This window comes from Balaenoptera physalus (assembly GCF_965194825.1).
Source record: "Balaenoptera physalus genome assembly, chromosome: 4".
Taxonomy (NCBI): domain Eukaryota; kingdom Metazoa; phylum Chordata; class Mammalia; order Artiodactyla; family Balaenopteridae; genus Balaenoptera; species Balaenoptera physalus.
In genome coordinates, this window is record NC_138891.1 from 25,227,318 (window position 1) to 25,252,445 (window position 25,128).

The following is a 25,128-nucleotide window of genomic DNA, read 5'->3' on the forward strand; positions in this document are numbered from 1 at the left end:
TGCTATGCTGATATTTTATCTTCTCAATGATCAACTTTTAGCCGTTTTTCATCCTTCCTCCCTTCTTTGTTGGTTTTAACCTAGCCTGAAGGGTACTTGGGAAAGCCAGGTGTCTGTCATTTATAGACAACTCTTAAGTCGGTGTGGGTGAGGCAGTTGCTTCTAGGAAATAATGCCCATGAAGTTAGTTTGTGACAGCTCAGTATGGTTTGGGGAGAAATTTGCAGCTAGATCCATGGCTATGTTTCAGATGATTGGAGTTGCCTGGTGTTTTGACTTTGAGAGCAGTGGCATTACTATAGTTAGCTTTATAGGTTAAAATTAAAAACCATAAATGAACTGTTTAGTAGTAATGAACACATGGTTCTTTTTGCTTGTTTGCTTCACCTGACCAAGTACAGTAAAAACTGAAGAGAAACGTTTGTAAAGCAGAAGAATAATAGCGCTAGCTTTTAAAGAATAGGCTACAGCCCAGTGAACCCTAAAATGTTTAAGGGATAAAATAATGAATTAAATTTCCCATGAGGGTGGGGAGTTTTTCCTATAGGAATACATAGGCAGTTCCTAATGGTTGAATGTGACCCCAACCCAATTATTTGGGGTACTTCGTCCTATTTTTAGACATCCAGATAAAGTCTGCCATTTTTAGTCCTGTTTTTGACGTCTAGAGAAAGTGGATGAAAGCTTTCTTTTCAGCTACAAAGAATATTAAAGATCTGTTATAATTTCATTTTCATGGGAGAGAATATTGATTTAAATAGTTGTTAAACATTATAATAGTTTAAAAATGTACAGGGTACATTTTTAAATAATCAGGGTATTTTCTTAGATTAAATCATTACTTATCTCCACTTTTTGCTTCTGCCTTTATGGTTTTCCTTAAAAAACAAAACAAAGCAAAACAAAAAGAAACCCCAAACCTGATGTCTCAGTTGCCAAGTATCACAGTAGGACTGAAGAGTTTGTTATATTGAAAAGTTGAAAAATCTCCATTTCCTCAGCTTCTGTTTATTTACTTTTTCCTCCTGTCAAAGTTGGAGCTTCAAAATGACCTGTAGTTTGGGAGTAAAACTATAAAGTCACTTCTCCCTCTTGTCTCTAAGGACATTGGTATCCTAGTTCTCTGTGATTTTTACTAGATAAGATTGCTAATGTTGGGAATTTCCTGGTGGTCCAGTGGTTAGGACTCGGCACTTTCACTGCTGTGGCCTGGGTTCGATCCCTGGTCAGCGAACTAAGATCCCGCAATCAGTGTGGTACCACCAAAAAAAAGAAAAAGATTGCTAATATTAATGCCATATTTGTACCATTTCAGTCAGCCATGTGTGCTTTAAAGATGAGAGCAGAGGGGCTCCGCCTTCTGTTAACATATTTTTCATTGTTCCCTAGCCTCATGGTTGCATTGATTATCATTTTTATCAGACAGAAAACAATCCTTTACCTGTAGTAATTGTTCTTGGCAATTTCTTTTATAGGTTTGGAGTGATGAAGATTCTTTTGGTCCAAAGTTCGAGAGTAAACATCTTGAAAAAAATAACATATCAACTTTAAATACTGCATAGATCAGCACTGTTTCATTAATAAACCCCACTATCAAGCATTCATTATTTTACCAGCTCATTCAGTGAAACCAGGACAAAAATATGTGTGTTGTGGTACACTGAAGTACTGCCAAGGCTAGCAAATGTACTATTTGGACAGTCTAAATTTTAAAAAATTCAGTATTACTGTATATAATACAGTTTAAATTAAAAAAATAATTTTCTTTATGAATTAGTAAAAATAAATAGTTTACCTTTTTATCCTCCATTTTCATTTTTAACCTTTTTTTTTTGTTTAAAGTCCGCAGATGCACTTTTGGTGGCAATCGACTCTGAAGTAGTGGGAGCTGTTGATATACTACTTAATCATCGACCAAAACGATCATCAAGACCAACTATAGTAGTTAGTACTCTTAAATATTTATTAATTTGGATTTTTAAACCAAAATAGATCTCCTGCCCCACTGCCATTTTTTTCTCCCTCCCCTCCAATTTACTTTGTTTTAAAGAAATAGATTTTTTTTTTTTTACTCTGTAAAATATTGCTTTAAAGTAAGTAGACATTTGCAAGAATAATAAATGTTGCCCTCAGGAAACCTTCTTAAAATTCATGATATTTCTATAATTTTACCAGTGTGATCCAGTATTTTTAGTTTGGAACATTCTGCAGGTTAAGTTGAAAATACAGATTAGTTTCCAGGTGCATTTAAAAGTTAAATATAAACAGTGAAACCATAGAACTGGAAGAAAATGTAGGTGAATATTTAACTGACTGGGAGGGAAGGACTTTGGAGAAAAATCACAGTGGCACAGCCTTTGGCTGTGTAGAAGTTAAACTTCTAGAATCAAGACATCAGGCAAAATTTAGAAAGCAGATGGATAACTTTCAAAAGATATTTCCAGCATATATCTCAAATTCATAATATTAATATTAGATGAATTGATGAAAAACATCAAAATCAATAAAAGACATGGAAAAATCTCAAAAGAAAGTACAACATATTAAATCTTACTAATAATCAAACACGAGGTGCTAATTTTTGCTTATCAAACAGCAAAGTTTTTTTTGAAAACTAATAACCATTGATGGCAAAGGCGTAGTACAGTCTCATACACCACTGGAAGAGGGTATTTTGAAAAGCAGTTTGGCAGGATATGTCATAAACAAGAAAGATGTTCATATTCTTGAACCTAGCGCTTCCTCCTCTAGGAATTTGTCAAGGAAATGGTCAGAAATGTGGACAGAAATGTTACTTATAATCTTATTTGTAGCAATGAAAAAACCATGTGACACAATCTAAACATCCCAAAATAGAAGATTCTAAACATAAATAATTACATATATATTAACATGATATTTTTTAAAGGAATAATTAGGAACATGAAAAAATATGATACAGAAGGGAAAAAATGAGAACAGTAAACTGTACATATAATATGATCTGAGATTAAAAGTATGCACAGAAAAGGAACTGTGTGGAAATGTAGCAAAATGTTACCTAACAGCAGTCATCACATTGCCAAATTAAGGATATTTTTCCTTACTTTTAAATTTTTCTTTATTGCTTTTGTAACTAGGAATATAGTCGCTAATAATTAAATAAATTCTACTGTAAAAATGAGATATTTGTTGTGTATCAAAATTTTAAAGTTATAACATTCATTATTGGTGAGGATGTAGTAAAACAATCAGTGAAAATAATTTCCGGGAGTGTAACCTGGCTATACTCAGAAGAAAAATATTGTTTTAAGAAAGAATTATAAATTGGTTGCAAATTATCTGCCATTTTCTGAGAGCGAAGAGAAGCTCCCCTAAATTGCATACTTTATCATATATTAACTGAAATATTTTTCTCTCATTTAAACTATTACAAAGTTTGTGTAAGCATGACTTTCTCCAGAGGATAGTTCCAACTAGTTCAATTGGTGGTAAGCAGCCAACAAGAGTAGAGAAAAAAGGGCCAATAATATAACTCCTATCCAAAAGATCAGAAATGATCAGAAATCCTATTCAATTTTCTGACACCTATCCTGCAGTTACTAGTATATTTTGGTATACCTGTTCCACCTTCTAGCCTTTTAATCCATTTATACTCTTGGGGAGGGTGAGTGTAGTGTGCCAGGGTATTGGAGCAACTGACTGATATCATTTCATCACCATTGCCACTGCCAACTGAATACTGAGTTGTAAGGCTGGGCAGTCCTCACCTACGCAATGAAAGAACACTTTTTACACTATCTCTAACAAAGAAAGTTATCCAGCCTTTGCCTGAATACTTCCAGTGACAAGATCACATTTTTAACGGCCTCATTACAACTGGACAGGCAGTATCAAATATTTTTATATACTTTTTTTTTTTTTACCATCTCAGTGAATTCATTGTATATTCTTGGCTTATCAAAATTGTCTTTTGATAAATTTTTACTTTCAAATACAGTTTTTTTTTGATAGTATGTAGATTATATTATGAGCATTGAAATTAGGAACTTTAATCATCTAATAGTGTTTTTCATACAGTTAATTATGTTTCTTAGGAAAACTAAGGACCATTTTTTTTCCTTAGGGGATTAAATATGATTTTCTCCTCTTTATAACCTCTTTTTTTGTAATTAGGGGGAATGGAGTAAATTTTTAGATTTTTCTGTAATTTTAAAATAAATTCATTAATTTGAAGTCCCCAATAAATAGATGGGAAGTGTATAAACAAACTATTCATAAAAGAGGAAAAAAAAGGTAAGAATGTCAGAAAATACTAAAATTTACCAGTAATCAAAGAAAAGTAAATTAATATTTCATGATAGTTTTTTCACTCATAAATTGGGAGTGATCATGCTCAGTGCTGGTGAGTAAACCTTAGTGGGTGGGTACATTCCTATATTATTGGTAACATAAACTATTAAAAGGACTTTGATAATATGTATAAAAAGCTTCAAAATTGTCCATGGCCTTCAGACCTATAATTCCACTTCAGGGGTTCTATGTTAATGAGATAATCCTGAATTTTGAAAAAGCTGTATTCATAAATTTGTCTGTGGTAGTATTTATATTAGCAAAATAAAATATCTTGAACATAGAGTCTATGAACTTCCTTAAACTGCATGCAAAATTCTGTACATGAATTCTTTTTCCAGAAGATTCTGGGTTATAGCCTTACGAGATCATTATAAGGGTCCTTGATCTTCAAAATATTAAGGACCATTGTTTTTAATCGTTGGTGCCAAGTCATTCATGCCAAAGTTGCCCTTAAAGAGCGGGTGTGGTGGAGAAAGGACTAAAAGGAAATACTGTCTTCTAAAACAAAATTAAAAAAAAAAAAAAAAAGGAAATACTGTAAAATGTTTTGGGTAGTAGGAAAATGGGCATTTTTATTCTTTCTGCTTTTGCATATTTTTCAGATATTTTATAATGTGTGCACTACTTTTACAATGTTAAAAATTATAAAAATTAACGGTGAACTTGATAAGCTTATACTGTGGAATCGAACAGCTCACAGGAAAACATCTGTGAAAAAGTGATAAGTATTAGAAAGAATATGTGATAGTCATAAAATAGTCAACCTTCTTTATTTAATCCTGCTCTTTATTTACTAATGTTTCTTTCCTCGTGTCATGCAATCACCAGGCATGAGCCCATGTAGTGAAAGGAGCTCAGCCTCCAGAGTAACACTCAACTGGGGTCTATCTGCACTTTGCCACTCTGTTGTGTAGCTCGGGCACATTAACTTCTCTGAGCCTCAGTTTCTTCATGGGGATTATAATGTTCAATTTTGCAGGCTTTTGTGGGGATTAAATGAGATGATAAATGTAAACTGCCTAATAGTTCCAGGAGCTATGATTGTTAGTGTTTTTGTGCATTTGTATAGTGTTTTTGTGCATTTGTTTGAGAATATGTAGAGAATTACACAAAATGAAGAGTGCCTCCTATTTACTTATCCCTTTCAAGTAACTTCATTGCTATCAATTTGGCAAGGTTTTGCCATAGAGGTGGAATTAAAATTTTTTTTCTCACGCATTTATATTTTGCCTACTTTTAACATTTCTGTTTTTCCATTATATTGTTTTTCTAAAATTCTTGTTCTTTATCCTTGTCATGCATGTTTCCATAATCCTGTGACAATGAAACACTTTCTCCTAAAGTATTTCTCTAGATATCCACACTTCTTCTTTGTTAGGAAAACAGAAGTCTGGCTGTATGAACATTTCCTATTGAAGATTTTGTCTGTCATGATTATATTGCATTTATTAACTAAAGTTAAGTTTTGAGGTTTCAAAAAAGATTTGATCCTAGGAAAATGTTTATCATATTCCTCAAAATAATTTTTATATTCTTTGTGCCTTCAATTTTTTTCATTACATTTTTTAGATAAATGTTTTTTTTGAAGTCACAAATAAGAACTTTTGGATGTTTATATAAATATTTTTCAGAAACTAATGGAGCGAATTCAGAATCCTGAGTATTCGACAACTATGGATGTTGCACCTGTCATTTTAGCTGCTCATCGTAACAACTATGAAATTCTTACAATGCTGTTAAAACAGGATGTATCTCTACCTAAGCCCCATGCGGTTGGCTGTGAATGTACATTGTGTTCTGCAAAAAACAAAAAGGACAGCCTCCGACATTCCAGGTCAGAAAATTAAGGTTTAAATTAAGATGTGTGATGCAGTAAGGTATATGTCAATGAAGTTTTTGTTGTTGTTGTTCTTTCTATGTCTACTTTAAGAAATATGGTACTGCAATGACTAATGAAAGCCAAACTTCTAACTCCTTTGCTTAATACAATGAGTCCTGCATTTTAAAGAAGTATTTACTAAATGATGAATAATTAGGAAAAAATTTCAAATTATGAATAAGGTTTATCTCATACTTCTGCTGGTCAGGGATGGGGTCACTATTTGCTTTTTAAAAGCAGAGTTTATTAATCTAAGAGAATTTCCAAGCACTGGAAGGGGTGGAGATACCACTTCCTGTCTTATTTATAAGAAAATAAAAACTATTATCTATCTAGCTAGCTACTCAACCTGTTATGCCTCTTTTTCCCCTCTCACACAGTATTTGAGTCTTTTTCTTTTCCCATTCTCCCCAATCAAAAATATTAAGAACAACTGAGGAGTGAATGAACAAGAAAGTACCCCTTCTTGGATGGGTTGAGCAAGATCACACATGTGCATGTTGTATAAGGTGTATGGTTCTGGGCTAGACTTGAGAATCTAATTTTCAGCATATGCCTTTATGTATACATTATCTATATAGTAGTCAAATATAGTAGAAATAGTATCAAGTATAGCATTTACTACAGAAAATGTGGTTTGGAAGTCCCAGGTCATCCGTTGACATTGTTTTCTAGTTAAGGATTGTTGTACAGTATATTTGAAATTAGCTTTAAAGCTGCAAACCATCCACCCTACCTCCTTCCTCACCTTTAAACAGATAGTCACAAATCCATAAATTGGAAAAGTCTCCTGGGAATCAATTTAATGTTTACTTGCAGAGATTATGCTGGAAATTTTTTCTATTTTTTTTTTTTATTAATTAATTTATTTATTTTTGGCTGTGTTGGCTCTAGAGCACAGGCTCAGTAGTTGTGGTGCATGGGCTTAGTTGCTCCACGGCATGTGGGATCTTCCCAGACCAGGGCTGGAACCCGTGTCCCCTGTGTTGGCAGGCGGATTTTTAACCACTGCGCCACCAGGGAAGTCCCTCTATTTTCAAGTCTATTTTACAATGAGATCTGTATTTCTCTTTGATAAGATCTGGTTAATAGCTATGCCAATTTCATTTAACGTTTTAGTTTTAAAATGACTAGTCTATGGGGAATTCCCTGGCAATCCAGTGATTAGGACTCTGTGCTTTCACTGGCGAGGGCAGTGTCAGTGAAGTTGACAGGGCAGTCTCAATCCCTGGTTAGGGAACTAAGATCCTGCAAGCCATGCAGCTTGGCAAATAAAATAAAATAGTCTATAACATGACTAGCAGAAATAATCTTTAAGGCTTCTTCTAGTATTAAAATCCTTTATTAATATTAAATATAAATATTTTTCAAGTATTATTAAATATTATTAGGTATGCTTATTAAATATGTGTGTAGTTTAAGCAGTTGGAGGTGGGGGGTTGGAGCTGGAGAAAACACTTTACCTGTCTTGGTTTGAGGTGTGGAGAAAGCTTGTTTTGAAAGTTTTTAGAGGAGCTGTGGCTTGAGCTCAGTGTTTAAGTATAGATGAGAATTAACAGGTACAAGGCATTTTACACAGTATGTGAGTGTGGTTTATTTAGGGATGGTCTGGTATATTTGTTGAAGACGTTGAGAGAGTTTGTTATTGATGTTTGAGAAAACAGTTATAGCAGATGTCAGAGGGATCTGACTGAAGTCATTTCCAGGAATTGCTAAGCAGACCTGCAGGAGAAAAGGAAGCTAACAAAATGAGTAAGGGATGGGTAAAGGTTTCAGTAATGTTGAAGAGTCAGTATAGTAGCAATAAGGAAGAGAGGCAATCTGTATTTCTAAGATGTTGGGTTTTAAATTTCAGAGATGATGCAGTCTTGCCATTTGCAACAACATGATGGAGCTTGAGGGCATTATGCTAAGTGAAATAAGTCAGACGGAGAAGACAAACACCATATGATTTCACTTGTTTGTGGAATATAAGACACAAACGAACAGTCTGTGGGTTAGTTGGAGAAGGCATTCAAAGTTGCAGCCATTTCTCAAGAGTTCCTTGTCTTTTTCTTTTTCTCAGACTTTCTGATGCTTGACACACATGCCTAATTTTTTAGTCAGCCAGGGATTTGTGGAGACTATATATGAATCCTTGTATATCTTTTCTCGTTTCCAAGATCTCCCTATTAAATTTCTGATTGGTCCACTCTTTGTCTCAAATCAGACTGCAAGCTTGGTCTTGCAAAGCTGCAGGTTTTCCTTGTTCATCTCTACTAAGTCTAATCCTTTCAGCCAGCAGAGCTGTAGGTTTTTGCTTCCCAATGAATTGATTTTTACCCCTTTAGCACAAAGATACAGATTTACCGGCTTCAGGCTGGAAAACTGCAGTTCTCATTGAGTGAACTAGAGGCAGAGGTGAAGAGGTAGCCTCAGGTGAGAAGGTCGCAGATTCCAGCCATTCCTGCCTGAAGCTCTGGCAGTTTTCCAATAATTGATTCTCAATAGACAATTTCCAGTGACCTGAAATAGTTAATTTTTAAAAAAAAATTTTGTCCATTTTTATGCATATATTTTGTGTAGTGAAATCACTGATCTCTTCATATCCCACCATTACTTTTGATAGTGTTTTGAATACCAAAAATGACAGATTTAATAAAACGAGGCAGCCTCATTATTTTTCAGATTATATCTAATTGTTTTCCATACTATGGCTCTTCATTATTACTCCAGCATAGTTGGTTGCCACCAGTACTAGCAGTCACTCTTCCTGTGCATTTTGTCACTAATCCATATTTTGAGACATGACTGTGTAGATTAATACAAAAGTCATTTTTAGAGACAATCTGATAAAATTAATTACCATAAAAATTAATTGCTATAGACATAATGATGGAAACAGAAAGATAAGTTGCTCAATTATATATATTTTTCTCAAGTTTTTAGACAGTTTTGGTATAGGCAAATACCTCAGTAGAAATCCTTACTTAAGATACAGGTAATTGTACTTGTTAATTAAATATCTAGATCAGAGCTGGATTTCATAAAAATTGTTTTCTTAGAAATGCATTATATAGAAAAAAATGCATTGTATAGGGTCTATTTTTGTGTCTAAGTAAGACATGAGACCTATCTGGTAAATAAGGAATATTTCAATAAGTTTGTTACATAGAAGTTTTAAATTTCCATACAGAAAAATTCCATTGCAAACAAAGTAAAAAGACAAACAACCAATGAGAGAAAAGTATTTAAAACATTTTTGACTAGACAGAGGGCTAATTTCTTTTATATATAAAGAGGTTTTACAAATTGGTGATGTAAAAAAAAAAAAAACACACCAGAAAAATAGGCTAATGCAAATGAACAGGTAGTTTACAGAAGAAGTATAAACAAATAGTAAACATGAAAGGATGCTTAAGCTTCTAAAGAAATTCAGAGTAATACAACTCATAAAATTCCATTTTTCATCTGTTAGGGTAGCAATGTGCTAATGAAGATGTAGGGGAAAATGAGCTCTCATTATTGTTAGTGCTTTGGAAACATCTACCAGAATTTAAAATGCACATGCTGTTTTATCCAGCAGTTCTGAATGTGCAAAGGGTATATGAACTAAAGAATAATCATTTTTACATTATTTATGGAAGTAAAAAATCAGCAGCAACCTAAAGTTCCATTAATGGAGATTGGATGGACTGCCATCAAATGGAAAACCATCCAGTTTTAGGAAATAACGAGATGACTCTATATGTAGTGACATAGAAATAGTTGTCCCCTCTAGAGAATGTTACACAGAGTGAAGTAAGTCAGAAAGAGAAAAGCAAATATCGTATAATAACATGTATATGTGGAATCTAGAAAAGTGGTACAGATGATCTTATTTGCAAAGCAGAAATAGAGACACAGACATAGAGAACAAATGTATAGATACCAAGGGGGAAAGGGGTAAGGTGGGAGGAATTGGGAGACTGGGATTGACACATATACATTATTGATACTATGTATAAAATAGACAACTGATGGGAACATGCAGTATAGCACAGGGAACTCTACCTAATGCACCGTGGTAACCTAAATGGGAGGGAAGTCCAAAAGGGAGAGGATATCTGTATGTATGGCGGATTCATTTTGTTATGCAGTGGAGGCTAACACAACATTGTAAAGCAACCATACTCCAATAAAAATTAATTAAAAAAAGAAATAAAAAGGGAAAAAAATTTAAAAAGTGTCTTGGAAATTCAGATGCAATAAATTTTACCTAAGAATTTTAGGGTTGTAGGCTTGTCACAAAAGTAGCATGAAAGCTGATTCCTTATGAATAACCAAAAATTGATAAAAATCAATAAACATACTCAGAAAAGAACAAAAAAGACATAGTTGTCCCTGTACACAGAATGCCTGATTATGTTTGTGTGTGAATAGAAAATATCAGGAAAGATTTTCATAATTCTCTGAAATGTGACTCTCTTTGAGGAGTGGAGTTGGTGGAAGGAGGAGAATTGGGGAGCATTATGTTTCTAAAGTGCTTGCTTTTTTTTTAAACAAGCATATATTAAATTTGTATTTAAAAGAAAAAATATTTATATAATATCTACCAAATTTTAAATTAAGAATTATATATTTATAAATGAAAGAATTATAGCAAAATTTTTCTGACTTAGTTCCTATTTAGATATTGATTATAAACATTAATTAGTTTACGGAAGGTAAAGGGAGTACTTTTCTATTAGTTAGAGGTTAGACATAAATCAATGATTTCATTCTTAAGATTTGAAAGAACTTTCAAAAATAACCTGGTTGAATGAGTCATGTGTTATATATATGTAGCATATTAAAGTAAACTTATCACTGGGGAAGGAAAATTTAATGATCATCCATATATTCAAAATGTATTAGTTATTAACATATTTCATTTAAAATAATACTGGGTTCAGAAATAGAAATTTTTTAATTAAATTGAATTGAAGGATACAAAGTTTTGAATCTATGAAAACAAATACTAAAACAATTTCTTTATAAGCAGTAGATATAAAAAATTGCAATATTTATATTTCAAAATATTTATTTTTAAGTCTTTTTCTTTTTATGCAGGTTACCTTATAATAAGTATTTTATAGTTGTTTTATTTTCTTTTAATTTTATAATACTTTAATTTTAAATTTATGAAAATTATAGGCTAAAGATACTGATCATATTTATCTAATAAATTTGTTTTACATTATGGAATCAAATTTTATCACAGGTTTCGTCTTGATATATATCGCTGCTTGGCCAGTCCAGCTTTAATAATGTTAACAGAGGAGGATCCAATTCTGCGAGCATTTGAACTTAGTGCTGATTTAAAAGAACTAAGCCTTGTGGAGGTGGAATTCAGGTGGGAATGAATGGAAATTGTAAATTTTTTAAAAAATTTATTTATTTTATTTATTTATTTTTGGCTGTGTTGGGTCTTCGTTGCTGTGCGCGGGCTTTCTCTAGTTGTGGCGAGTGGAGGCTACTCTTCGTTGCAATGCAGTGGCTTCTCTTGTTGCGGAGCATGGGCTGTAGGTGCGTGGGCTTCAGTAGTTGCAGCACGCGTGCTCAGTATTTGTGGCTCACGGGTTCTAGAGTGCAGGCTCAGTAGTTGTGGCACACGGGTTTAGTTGCTCCGCGGCATGTGGGATCTTCCTGCACCAGGGTTCGAACCCATGTCCCCTGCATTGGCAGGCGGATTCTTAAGCACTGCACCACCAGGGAAGCCCTGGAAATTGTAAATTATCTCTTTGTTTTCCAGAATATTTTCAGCCTGAGTTTTTTCATAGGCCAAATTATCATTTATTTATCTACATTTGATCCCAAATGACCAAACCTTGCTGCCACATACTTGAGATTTTCCTTTTCCCTCAGTGGAATAGACCCCAGTACCACTTACGTCACTCCTTCCCCATCTTCCTTCTTCCACTCTTCCACCACCCTTAAATCCCTACTTTGTTCAACATTGCCGGAGGCATTCTAGGGCAGTGTGAAGAGTAGTGGGAATGGTAGCCTTAAGCAAGAGCAAACTTATTTATAACTGCTCTCTGTCCTACTCCCCTCATTCCTAGATTCTGTAATCATCCTTGGAGCCCGATCCTTCATAGCTTTCAGAAGCATATAGAATGCTTTTTGTATGTCAGGTACATTCCACACACCCAGACTTTGTCCCTTTTCACTGTTTGGTGAGATTTTCTAGTAGGAGAAACATAACATGTAGGCATAAAATTGATTAGACTGCAATTAGATTCCTAGACTAAGAAGTAGGTAATACTTTGTTTGTTAAAGAAATTCAACTACTGGGCTTCCCTGGTGGCACAGTGGTTAAGAATCCACCTGCCAATGCAGGGGACACGGTTTCGATCCCTGGTCTGGGAAGATCCCACATGCTGCAGAGCAGCTAAGCCCGTGCACCACAACTACTGAAGCCCGCGCACCTAGAGCCCATGCTCCGCAACAAGAGAAGCCACCACAGTGAGAAGCCGCGCAATGCAACGAAGAGTAGCCCCTGCTCGCCACAACTAGAGAAAGCCTGTATGCAGCAACGCAGCCAAAGATAAATAAATAAATAAATAAATAAATTTATTTTTTAAAAAAAGAAATTCAACTACTTATTCTTAGGTAATTTTGGTTACATAGTAAGTGCAAAGAATGGATGAAAAAATGTTAGCTGGTGAGGAAAACTTTTTAATTCCTTGAGCTATAATTTTATGCAACCAGTTCGTGGAAAATCCCATTGGAAAAAAAAAAGATTAATCAATGGGAAATCTCCCTATTTTCCCTTCCTTTCCCTTTAAAAAAACTGAATGAAAAATTATTTTCTGAAATCTAACCCCAATTAATTCATAATTATTTATTTCTAACTTTATTCTTAAGTTGTTCCACTCAGGCTTAATGTAAGCTTAAGCTGTTCCATAAGCTTAATGTAATTGATATTTTAAAAAGAATTATCTACTAAAACTTCTTAGTTTCTCAGAAGTGATTTAGGCTTGCCTTTAATAAGCAGGTAAGTCCTAACTTTCAAGGAATAGTGATTCTGAAAGAGAATTCTGTACTAGGTGTGTTTCAGTAGTTTTCTTTCTAACTTGAATTTTGTTTAAATGAGCACTTTAAAAATGAAACAGAATACTATTTTAATATCAGAAGTAGCATAAACATGTTATAGACTATCCTTGAAAAAACTTCTAGTTAAAAATTATATAATAATATTTATTGGATAGCATCAAGATGTTACTATCTATTGTTTAGATAAATAATATAAAAGGAAGCTTTATACAAAACTATTATAGAATGAGGGCAAATGAGTTAAGTGAAGAGCTGGTTGACAAATATTATCAGAACTTCTAGGAATATCAGTATATGTAAGAAAACATTTTGCTTACCTAAGGTTATCAGTGTGAACACAGAGAACATAATTGTGTTACAATTTTCCCCAAAGGAGAATTTGTGCACCAGTAGGTTCCTTTGACTGTCAGCACAAAAGATGTTGTGTAGCAGTATCAGAATTAAAATGTTACTGAGTAAAAAATGTTCTAGTGAAAACAGCTTAATTAGAAGATGGAAGTGATGTTTCTAATAATAGACTGTTGCACTTTGCAGGAATGATTATGAGGAACTAGCCCGGCAATGTAAAACGTTTGCTAAAGATTTACTTGCACAAGCCCGGAATTCTCGCGAATTAGAAGTTATCCTAAACCATACATCTAGTGATGAGCCTCTTGACAAACGGGGACTACTAGAAGAAAGAATGAATTTAAGTCGTCTAAAACTTGCTATCAAATATAACCAAAAGGAGGTATGAGGTTTTCTGTGATATATTTAAATTATTTCCTCCACAGTAGTCTGGTGGCTCAGAACAGAGGCTTTGGAGCAATACATCTAGATTGAGATCCTAGTTCTGCTTCATAAAAACTGTGTCCTTGGGAAAGTTATTGAATCTGTCTGAGCTTTAGTTTTAAGAATTAATTAAAGATATATATATTTAGAGTTTAGTACAATGAGTATTAGCATTAAGCAAGTACTCAATAAATGGTAGTTGCTATTATTTTTAACAATTAACATTAATAATAAAAATATGGATGTTAATGTAATGTTTTTGCTAAATAGTAGCTATGCAGGTAAGATCCTGTATAGTAAATGCCTTCCTAATGAAGTTTCCATCTTGTGTTTTGTCTGTCATGGGTTTGTATTATTGACCTGTTTATAAGTAGTCCTTTCTATAGTAATAGGGCCTTTCTGTTTAAAAATAAAATATCAGATACTATGTTCCTTATTCTTATTTGTTAATTCATTGTGAAACCCAAAGGTGGAGAGACGTATGCTATGATAACTAAGTTGAATCTGGCTCTTCTGGCATCATCCCTTCCTATTAAGGGAAATACCTATTTCTACTCCCCATACACTCACATGCACATGATTCAGGAACTTGAAGAAGGAAGGTATGCATTTTTAACTTCATTTTTTGAGATAATTTATTAGACATGGATATTTATATGTAGATAATGATGTTCAGTAGAGGGTGTTGGTAAATGGTACTTTTAAGGTATTTCTTCTAAGACCCATTATTCTTACTATCAACATAGATATTGGAATAAAACTTGCTTATCAAATTTATATTAATATAAAAATGGGGCCCCAAATAGATTACGGTAGAAGGCAAGATATAGGACCTTTGGTGCTAGGGACAGAGTTTTTGATTATCTTGGTTGACAGTTTGAGCCTCCCAATAGCTTTGTGACTCGGGAGTTTGATAAAGGAATTTTAAGATGTTTACTTTAAAATTACCTAGATTATAAAGCAGAAGCTAACACACCATTGTAAAGCAATTATACTCCAATAAAGATGTTAACAAGTAATAAAATAAAATAAAATAACCTAAATATTATATTTCTTATCTAGATCTCTGGCTTCAAATCCTATAATTTTTCTAGTACTCCAGCATTCTTGCTTAAGGGAGGCCATTTATAGGAAAAAAAAGTTAAGTAGAAGAATTTGGATCAGTGTAGCTGTAAGATTATAAATCAACAACATAACCTATGTGGCTTTAAAAGGAAATACAATGCTAATATGTATATGTAGAAACAGAGAAAATAGGAACCCTGATGTAATCTTCCCCTAACATACATTTTGACTAGATCTTATGTTAATTTATTTACTTATGTGTTGCACAACCTCAAATAGACACGAAATACTAGAAAATGATAGAATAAAGATATAACAAAGAAACAAAACCAACTTAAGTGCTTGGAAAAAGAACCTCAAAGAAAGGTGGAAAGAACCAAGATTATCCTGGTAAGGGAAGAAAAAACTAAGAGGCAGTTTCCTAATGATATATATATGTATATCCCTGAAGAACTCACAGAGGATAACCAAATGTTCCATTCTAAAGAAGAGTAGAGAAAAGGAAAAAGAAGTAGTGGTAATATTTTTAGTTGGAAGGAAGATACTCTGTAATTTTAAGAATTAATGAAAATGTAAATTAGTTTTTTAAGCTAGATTTCTAAATATAATCAAAGGGGAAGGTAATATTTTTCCAAATAGTTGGTAGACTTTGTTCAGGTCATACATCCTGAATAACAAACTAGTGTGGTACTTAGTGGCATAAAACAGTATTTCATAGTCATTCTGTAGTAATTTCATGATCATTTTATTATGCTCTTGGGTTCTTTAGGTCGAGAATTAGGAAAGGGCACAGCAAGGCTGATTTGTCTCTGCTTCTCCATGTCAAGGACTCAGCTGGAGGTAGCTCAGATGATGGGGGGCTACAGTCATTCGGGAGACTTCTTCACTCATATGTCTGGTGCCTGAGCAGCAGCTGAGGATTCAGACAGGGAGCTCTGAGTGGGCTGGCTGCTCAGGTGGGTGGGTCCAGAGAACCTGGGTCTCCTACGAACCTAGGACTGGAACCTTGGAGGGGCATGGCCCTCATGGTGGGCTGGCTGCAGGGGGATGGTCTGAGTGGCCTCTGAGGGTTGACCGGAGTGCCTACATGTAGCCTGGTCTTCCTCATAGCATGGTGGCTTCAGGGTAGGAGGACTTTTTACCTGCCAGCTTTTGGCTCCAAGAGCAAGTGTTTCTCAAATAAGGTGGAAGCTGAATGGCCTTTTAAGACCTACCTTCCGAAGTCACATAGCATCACTTCTTCCAGAATCTACTGGTTAAAGCAGTCATAAGCTTGTTGAATTGAAGGATAGGTAATATTGGTAGCCCACCTATTGATGAGAGGAGTATCAAAGAATTTGTGTCTATGTTTTAAAACCACCACAGACTTAGAACATCTCCAACTGAAAATTTGTTCTTCCAATTACATATTTAACATTACTGTTAATTAAATCATCATTATATAGAGGAATGGCAAGGGCAGCAGTCACGCCTGAGATTGCTTTGATACTTGGGGGAAGGATGAAACCACTAAGTTTGGGATGCTACTAAACTGGGTAGTTGGTGGGAAGAAAAGCTATTTTCCTCCCTGATATTGCCTCTTGAGGGACAAATTACGATTCCCTAACAACACTGGAATCTAAGCAGAAGGATAAATAATGAAGACTTAACTGCCAAAAATAGGTATAGTATTGATATATTAGGAAGTTTCTTGATAAGCACAATAAACAACAACAAAACTCTGTGTGCTTTTTTAAACTACAGGGTTGCATTCTATAGATTATATTCTATCTTGGGATAAATCATTTTAAAACAGAACATTGACCAAATATTATTTAATATCTGAATAATATTATGATCACTTGTGCTTTACTTTGGTGATTTCAAACCTGATTACATTATTGTGTCCAGAGTTATCAGAATCCTTAACTTATACTTCACAACGTGAGCATTATATTGGGAAAATATTGCTTCTGAATTTTGTAAACTAAAAAGCTTCGTAAACTTTGGTAAATTCATTTCTATACTTGAACTAGAATTTTCCTCTTATTTGGGAATATTTTTCCTTTTCTTCTCACATAGAATTCCATTTTAAGAAGATTTAAGAGTATCTTTAATACATTTTAAGAAATTCTCAGTGTTTTCGTGGAGCATAAAAATATCTGATGTTTAGACTTTAATTGCTTTGCTATCTTGACATGTTGGTTTCTTGTAACTGAAATCATCAGTTTTTCTAGGCTGAAGTCTCTTTCTGTGGATTGTGCTTGTTAATTTTGAAATTTCATAAACACTATTATGAGTCTTTATAAGTTAAATGTTTTGAAAGGGCTGAGTAGGCTAGTAATAATCACTAATATTTATATAGTGCATGCTATGACCAGGCACTATTCTAAGAGCTTTACATTTAATCCTCATAACAAGTGTATGACTAGATACTATTATTATCCCTATTTTATAGATGGGGAATTTGAGGCTTAGAGAGGTTTAAAAACTTGCTCAAGGTCATTTAGTAAGTAAGTGGCAGAGCCTGGATTTGAATCTAGGTAATCTGGCTCCAGAGTCTATGCTCTTAACCACTACACTCTTTTATTACACGTAAGAAAACAAAACAAAAAAAAAGAACTGGACTGTATAGAATTGATTTCAAACTATTATTAAAACTTTGAATATCAATTAAATAATAGAACTATCAGATCATATTTACAAGTTATATTTTACTTTTTTTATATGTGTGTGCTTCGTTTTCAGTTTGTCTCCCAGTCCAACTGTCAGCAGTTCCTGAACACTGTTTGGTTTGGACAGATGTCAGGTTACCGACGTAAGCCTACCTGTAAGAAGATAATGACTGTTTTGACAGTTGGCATGTTTTGGCCAGTTTTGTCACTTTGTTATTTGATAGCTCCCAAATCTCAGTTTGGCAGAATTATTCACACACCTTTTATGAAATTTATTATTCATGGAGCATCATATTTTACATTCCTGCTATTACTAAACCTATACTCTCTTGTCTACAATGAGGATAAGAAAAACACAATGGGGCCAGCCCTTGAAAGAATAGACTATCTTCTTATACTGTGGATTATTGGTAAGTATCAAGTTAGTTTAAAAGGTTCTGCCTTTATTTAGCCCATTAATTTTCCCTTGCTTGGTGGCATTATAAGCTGCCTTCAACTTGTAATTTTACACTGTTTATACAGGAAGAATTTGAATGCTTCCATGATCATTGAAGACTTAACTAACATTTTTTTTTAAAAGATAAATGTTCTTGAACTTGATGATAAGGAAGCAGATCTCTTACTTAATATTACTTAATTACATGGAAGTTAAAAATTCTTTCTCAGTTGCTAAAATTGTTCATGATTGTTAAAACAGAAAAACAAATTTTGCTGATGAATTTTTTTGTTATAAGAATATGAACATTTTCTTAGGTATTTTGAAATGTAATAATACATGTTATGCTCGGTTGCATTTTAAGAGAACTATTTTGTTTTATTATATCATTAGTTTTTCTTTTAAGAACCTATGAACTTTTATAGTTACATGTTACCTTATATAGATAAAACATTCCCTGGTGACTCACTCTATAAATCAGTTCTTTGTGATGACATCCAGATCTCTTTAGAAACGACAGTTTTTTAAAAAAGAAAAGACATTTTATTTTCTGAGAATTGTTTTTTTTATAAGTATTATGCTGTATAATAAATATTTTAATGATCTTCTGCAGTTTTTACTGCCCTTGCCCTTTTTGGGAGAGGTGGGAGGAGGAGGGAAGTTGAGGTATAATTACATTGTCTATTTATGGTCTTTTAATGACATCCCCTTTATTATTTACCTCTGGATCTTCAACCTTGTTTTTAACCTCAGCATTTCCCACCTTTTTTTTTTTTTTTACTATTTGCTATAGAGTAAAAGGAATATTGAAATTTATTCTTTTCTATGTTATAAAGCACTGAATGATTAATATATTCTTGACTGTTTCAGTTATTAAATAATTTAAGAAGAGTTAATGTACAGTGCTCACTTTTAGTTCTTCAGATATAAAAGTGTATTTTGGGATTTTTTATTTTTATTTGGAAATTAGTTCATTTCAAGTAACTTGATCTTAAATCAGAGTTATGCATTAATGTTTAAAATTAGGTAGATACAGTAAAAATAATACACATTTAAACTTTAGGTTAAAGAGAATTAAATAATTTCTTCTTGTTAATATTTTCGTGTTTCTGATATTTCCACTACCTTATCTAAAATTTAATATTTTAATTTAGGAAATAATTTATACTTTATCATATTTGACTCCAAATTACATTGTTGTAGATCTTTTCAATGTGAAATTTGTTTATATTTTTAATTAGGTAGGTTAGGCTGAAAGGAATCTCTTAGAAGCACTTTTCTCCTCTATTTAAACTACTTCTGAAAGATTGTTATATATACCTTAGTCATAAAAAAGGGAAAATTTATATCATTTATCTATAACCTATTGTTTAAATAGTAGTGAGAGAGAAAAAATATTTTCTTTGTTTTGTAAAATAAACAAGTCTGTAGCCAAGTCTGTATAAGAAGTAAAGTTTATATTTCTTAGCAGTGAGTAAAAACTCATTGAAGTCAGAGAGTCACACCCCTCCTTGGATAGCATAAATATTGCTGCTGTCACTGAATTTCACAACAAATGGTAAAACTGTGGCTACTCTTTTCTGATCACAATGGCCCTGAACACACACACACACACACACACACACACACACACACACACAATATTATTAATTTTCTAAACATATTCTGTCTCAGTAGAAGAGTGCAGTATGAATTATGCCAGTAAAATTCCTGGAAGTGTTTTTCTTTTCTCAGCACAGCTTCTGCTTTGAAACAGTTAGATTTGAATAAACCTTGCCAAGGATGTTTTCTGAACCTGTTATGTCTTTAGATCACTCTGACTTCCTTAAATATATAGATCTGAACTTGCTCTAAGGAAACATGTAAGAATCATTTGCCTGCTTCTTCAAAGTCACTCCTTGGTTCAATTTACTTTTTCATGCAATGAGCACAGGGACTTCTGACTCATGATGCCTGGCTTCTGTACATTTGTTTCCTGTTCTTTTCTTTAGACCTCCAGGAAGAAAGTAGGGTTAAATTATAAAAAGCAAGGTAGAAAAAAAGAAAACAATGTGTTGATGAATCCACAGAATATTAATGGTATCCATTTACTTAATTTTTTACCATTGGAATATAATAGAACAGCCCTTACAGAAATGTATATTTTGAAATGTTGTCTACCTACTTTGTCCAAGCACAGGCAGAAACAGATATGGCCCAACACTCATGGAGCTTATGGTCTAATTATTGTTTAAAAGAAAAACACCCAGTAACTTGAAAATCACACAGATAAAATAAAAAATTACACATGAGTTAAGTGCTACTAAGTAAAGGTCATGGAGCTAGGAGAGCAAGCATTTTTTAAGGGCATTTTACCTACTCAGGGGGTTGGAAAGTCTATCTTGAAGAAGTGACAGATAAGCTAAGATTTAAAGGATAAATAGGAGTCTACTTGGAGAATTGGGAGAGAAAAATATTCTAGGCTGATGTAAAAGTTACATTCAGATGCCCTGTGGCAAGAGGGAGCATAGTGCAAAGAAGGGACTGCATAAAGGCTGGAGGAAGGAGGACAAGGGAAGTGGGATTTGAGATGAAACTATAGAAGTGGATGTTATACTAGACCACGGACAGCCTTGTTGGCCATATTAAGTAATTTTGACTTTATACTAAGAGCAGTGGAAAACCACTGGCGTTTTTAAGTAGGTGGGTGACATGATCAGACTTTCATGTTGAAAAGATCGTTCTGGCTACAGTGTAGAGAACGCTGGGTTGGGAGGAAGGGCTGCGGCAAGAGTAGGTAGAGGGAGACCAATAAGGAGCCTGTTGCAGTACTCTAGATGAAAGCTGATGGTGCCTTGGACTTAGGACGGTTGCCATAGAAAGAGAAGGAAACAGATTTGAGAGATATTTACAAAGTAAAGCCAGTAGGACATGGAAATATATATATATATATATATATATATATGAAGTGAGGGAGGAGGAAATTATTAAGCAACCTAAGTATTCTAGAAGAGTACTAGGTTTGGGGATTTGTGAAAGAGTAGATCCTGAGTGTGGTTTTGGGTATGTTGAAGTTGAAAAGCCTTCGAGAAATACAAAAGATGTCAGTCAGACAATTGGATATCATAGTCTAGAGCTCAAGAAGAAGTTTAAGCTTGAGTTAGCAGTACGCGAATAATCTGCATATATGTTGTAGACGAAACTGTGGGCACACATGAGACACTTGAGAAAGTATAAGATGAGAAGAAGAGAGGACCTAGGAGCAAGCCTCGAGGAATTCCCAGAATGATGGGATTATGGTTTGCTAATCTTACTAAGTCTAAAAAACAACAAAAAAGGACCCCAAAATGTAGTCCATTGATTATGTAGTGATTGCATTGCTTGTAATAGTTTAAAATTATTGTGTTCTTCCAATCCAGCTCAGAAATGTGAAATACATCAAGTGTATTAGCTTCACTTTAGTGTGGGATATTGCACAGGAGCTGGGAAACTACCAGTCAGTGGTACTTAATATTCTTTCATATGTCTGCCTTTTTTGATCAAAATCTTCTCCAATTCATGTTGTAATTTTTGTCAAGCGTTCCCTTTAGGTATAATATTACATTTTACAGAAATAAAACACTTATTTCTGTAAGCATCTTTCTTGGCTTAGTGTTCTACTGTTACAGTGTTTGGGTTAATAAAATGTAAACTATTTGGTTTAACATTTTTGGTTAGTTTTTATCTATTCATTTTAAATAGAAGCTCATCCAAGTGGAATTTTTAAAAGGTGTTTTCCCTGTCAGACCTGCAAATATTTTAAAATGTTTTTCTACATAAAATATGGGTACTGTATAATTAAGATGTTATGAACAGAGTTTTTTGAGAATACTTCGTGTGTTTCCCAGGGGACTTATTCTGTTCACTGGTAAGTCAGAGGATGATTCTGATTGGCTTAACTTGATCTTCATCCATATTTAGGTTGTAGCACTCTGTTCTTTTGTCACTTCACATTCTCCTTAAAAATACCTTAGTGGAGGAATGTGTCATAAAGCTATTGTTGATTGTAGTACTGTTCTCTGTTACTCCCAGGAATATATAACTATGGAGAAACTCCTGGCCAGAGAAGGGGAAGGGAGTTATTTGGTTCGATTGGTTTTTATTTATGTATATTTATTCGTTGAGCAAATTTTTGAGCACCCACTGTGTATCAGGCACTATATAGGACATTTAGGACATTGGTTGATAAAACAAAGATTCTTACCCTTGAAGAGTTTACCCGAAGTGGGAGGAAGATAGTCAGTTAATAATAGACATAATAAGTAAACTATATCCATTGTTTTAAAGTGATAAGTACTAAGGGAAAAGAAAGAAGAGTTGGGGGATTGGGAGTGAGGGGCACAGGGTTTGCAATTTTAAATAGGAGGATCAGAGTAGGTGGTGAGCAAAGATGCAAAGTGAGGGAGTTAGCCAAATGGATGTCTGGGTGAGGAGCTTCCAGCCAGAGGGAAAAGCCCATGTAAAGGCCCTAAGGCAGGAGTCTTGTGTGTTCAGAGAACAGCAAGGAAGCAAGGAGGCCAGTAGTGGAGGGAAAGATTGATAGGAGAGGAGATCAGAGAGAAGAGGTAATGTAGGGCCTTGTAGACCATTGTAGGGAATTTGGTTTTGACTGAATAAAATGAGCTGTAAGGGAAGGTGCAATGCCCACTCTGCACAGTCAGCGGCGGTGGTCTTAGGTTCTCATTAACATTCACACTCGCTGGACACGATAGGCAGAAACCTGGCACCAGGTTTACTTACCTTTGGAAGATATAAGACAGAAAATAGAGCACGTCAGCATGACAGCTTCAAATATATCTTTATTGGCTGTTCTTACAAAAGACCCCCAGCCCCATAGGGGCACACTCAGTTGCGTGGAATGAGGTGTGGGCTACCCCAGCCAAAGAAGCCTGAAATCTACCAGGATTTCTTATAAATCCATCAGGATATCTTAGAAAGCCTCAGAATGTAGCTCCCGCTACATGCACACTTTACGTTAAGAGAGACATCACACAGAGAGGCTGAGGCCTGTGTTTCTCAGCATGTTTTCATATGGTCCTGGTTGGGTCTACTTTCAGGGTCTCTGAGTCCACTCATAGCCCTCCCAGGCCAGATGCAGTTTCCTGGTCAGTGGTTGTTTTTCTAACAATCTTCAACACAGCTGACCTTCCATATTTTTCTTAATGTAGTATGTTTCCAAGGCAATACTTAAATAGATGATAACATGAGATTTTGTTCCCATGGGAAAAGAGTTCTGTCCTGCAGTTAATTCTTTCTCCTCTGGGAGTTACTGCAGTGTTTTTTTTTTTTGTTTTTGTTTCTTTTTAATTAATTTATTTATTTATTCACCTTTGGCTGTGCTGGGTCTTTGTCTCTGTGCGAGGGCTTTCCCTAGCTGCGGCAAGCGGGGGCCACTCTTCATCGCGGTGTGCGGGCCCCTCACCATCGCGGCCTCTCTTGCTGCGGAGCACAAGCTCCAGACGCGCAGGCTCAGTAATTGTGGCTCACGGCCCTAGTTGCTCCGCGGCATGTGGGATCCTCCCAGACCAGGGCTCGAACCCGTGTCCCCTGCATTAGCAGGCAGACTCTCAACCACTGCGCCACCAGGGAAGCCCTACTGCAGTGTTTTGAGGAGAGAAGTAACACTTGCATTTTAAAAGGATTACTCTGATTGCCGTGTTGAGAATAGATTTTAGGGAGAACAGGGTAGAAGCAGGGAGACTAGGCTATTTCAGTAATTCAGGCCAGAGAAGATAGTGGCTTGAAGTTGAAATAGTGGTGAGAAAGGTTAGATCCTAACTATATTTTGAAAGTAAAGCCAGCAGGATTTACTACTGCATTGAATGTGTGATTTAAAAGAATATCAGTCAAGGATGATTCAGGGACATTTAGAGTGAACAGCTAGGATGGAGTTGCCATCAAGTGAGATGGGGAAGTCTTCAAGAGCAGTGAATTTGGGTGCAGAGATTAGGAGTTCAGTTTGGACATGTTAGGACATCCAGTTTGAGATGTAGAGTAGCCAAGTACCTATACAAGTTAAGTTTAGGAAAGAAGTTTAGAGATATTATTATGTAAATACAGGTTGAGTTCAGAGATAAAAACTTGAAAGTCTACCACATAGATGGTATTTAAAGCCATTAGACTAGACTGGATGAGGTCACTATAGGAGAGTGTAGACAGAGAAAAGAATCAGGAACTGAGCCTTTTGGGGGTTATGTATTTAACATCAATTTGCTTTCTTATGCTTGTTTCACATCATTTATTAAAATCCCTCTCTGGGAAGGATATTATCATATGAAACTTAAGGTTATTTTCTTTCATATTTTAAGAACATTTTACTGAATGTTATTTTTTTCTTCTGAATGAGGCTACAACTGACATGTGTTATTTATTTAGTACTTTGAGTCTTAAGGTATTTTTTAGTTTATTATTGAATTAAGAGAGCATTATCTGATTTTTTTTCTTCCTTTTTTAGGGATGATTTGGTCAGACATTAAAAGACTCTGGTATGAAGGGTTGGAAGACTTTTTAGAAGAATCACGTAATCAACTCAGTTTTGTCATGAATTCACTTTATTTGGCAACCTTTGCCCTCAAAGTGGTTGCTCACAACAAGGTGACTATTAACTATGTCAACTGGAGGCACAAGTGAAGTTGATTTAGGAAAAACCCAGGATATTTAGCTATGTATTTCAGAGTTACTTTGGCCCAAATCTGTGTCTGATGTGTTTTCATTCTAAACCTATCCTTGTGCAAGGGAATAGTACACATTGTTTCCTTCCTTTCTAATAGCTTCAAGGGTGTTAATTACCATTAAATGTTGGTTACCTATTTTATGCCAGGCACCATGGTTGATACTTGCTATACTTTATCTCATTTTATTCTCACAGGGATTCTATGAGACAGATGTCCTTATCCCCATTTTGCAAATAAGGA

At 34.6% G+C, this 25,128-nt stretch overlaps 1 protein-coding gene across 4 annotated transcripts in view; it reads left to right on the plus strand.

Annotated features, from left to right (window-relative positions):
* Window positions 1–25,128, plus strand: part of TRPC1 (transient receptor potential cation channel subfamily C member 1) — a 67,619-nt gene that overhangs the window by 15,499 nt on the left and 26,992 nt on the right. For 2 of the 4 annotated variants that reach the window (XM_082461212.1, XM_082461213.1), the window contains 6 exons: window positions 1,843–1,944; window positions 5,967–6,169; window positions 11,436–11,567; window positions 13,805–14,000; window positions 17,834–18,170; window positions 24,669–24,808. In XM_082461212.1, coding sequence (XP_082317338.1) covers window positions 1,843–1,944; window positions 5,967–6,169; window positions 11,436–11,567; window positions 13,805–14,000; window positions 17,834–18,170; window positions 24,669–24,808 — 1,110 coding nt within the window. The remainder of the gene's footprint in view (window positions 1–1,842; window positions 1,945–5,966; window positions 6,170–11,435; window positions 11,568–13,804; window positions 14,001–17,833; window positions 18,171–24,668; window positions 24,809–25,128) is intronic. The other 2 variants (XM_082461211.1, XM_082461214.1) reach the window with 1 other exon arrangement.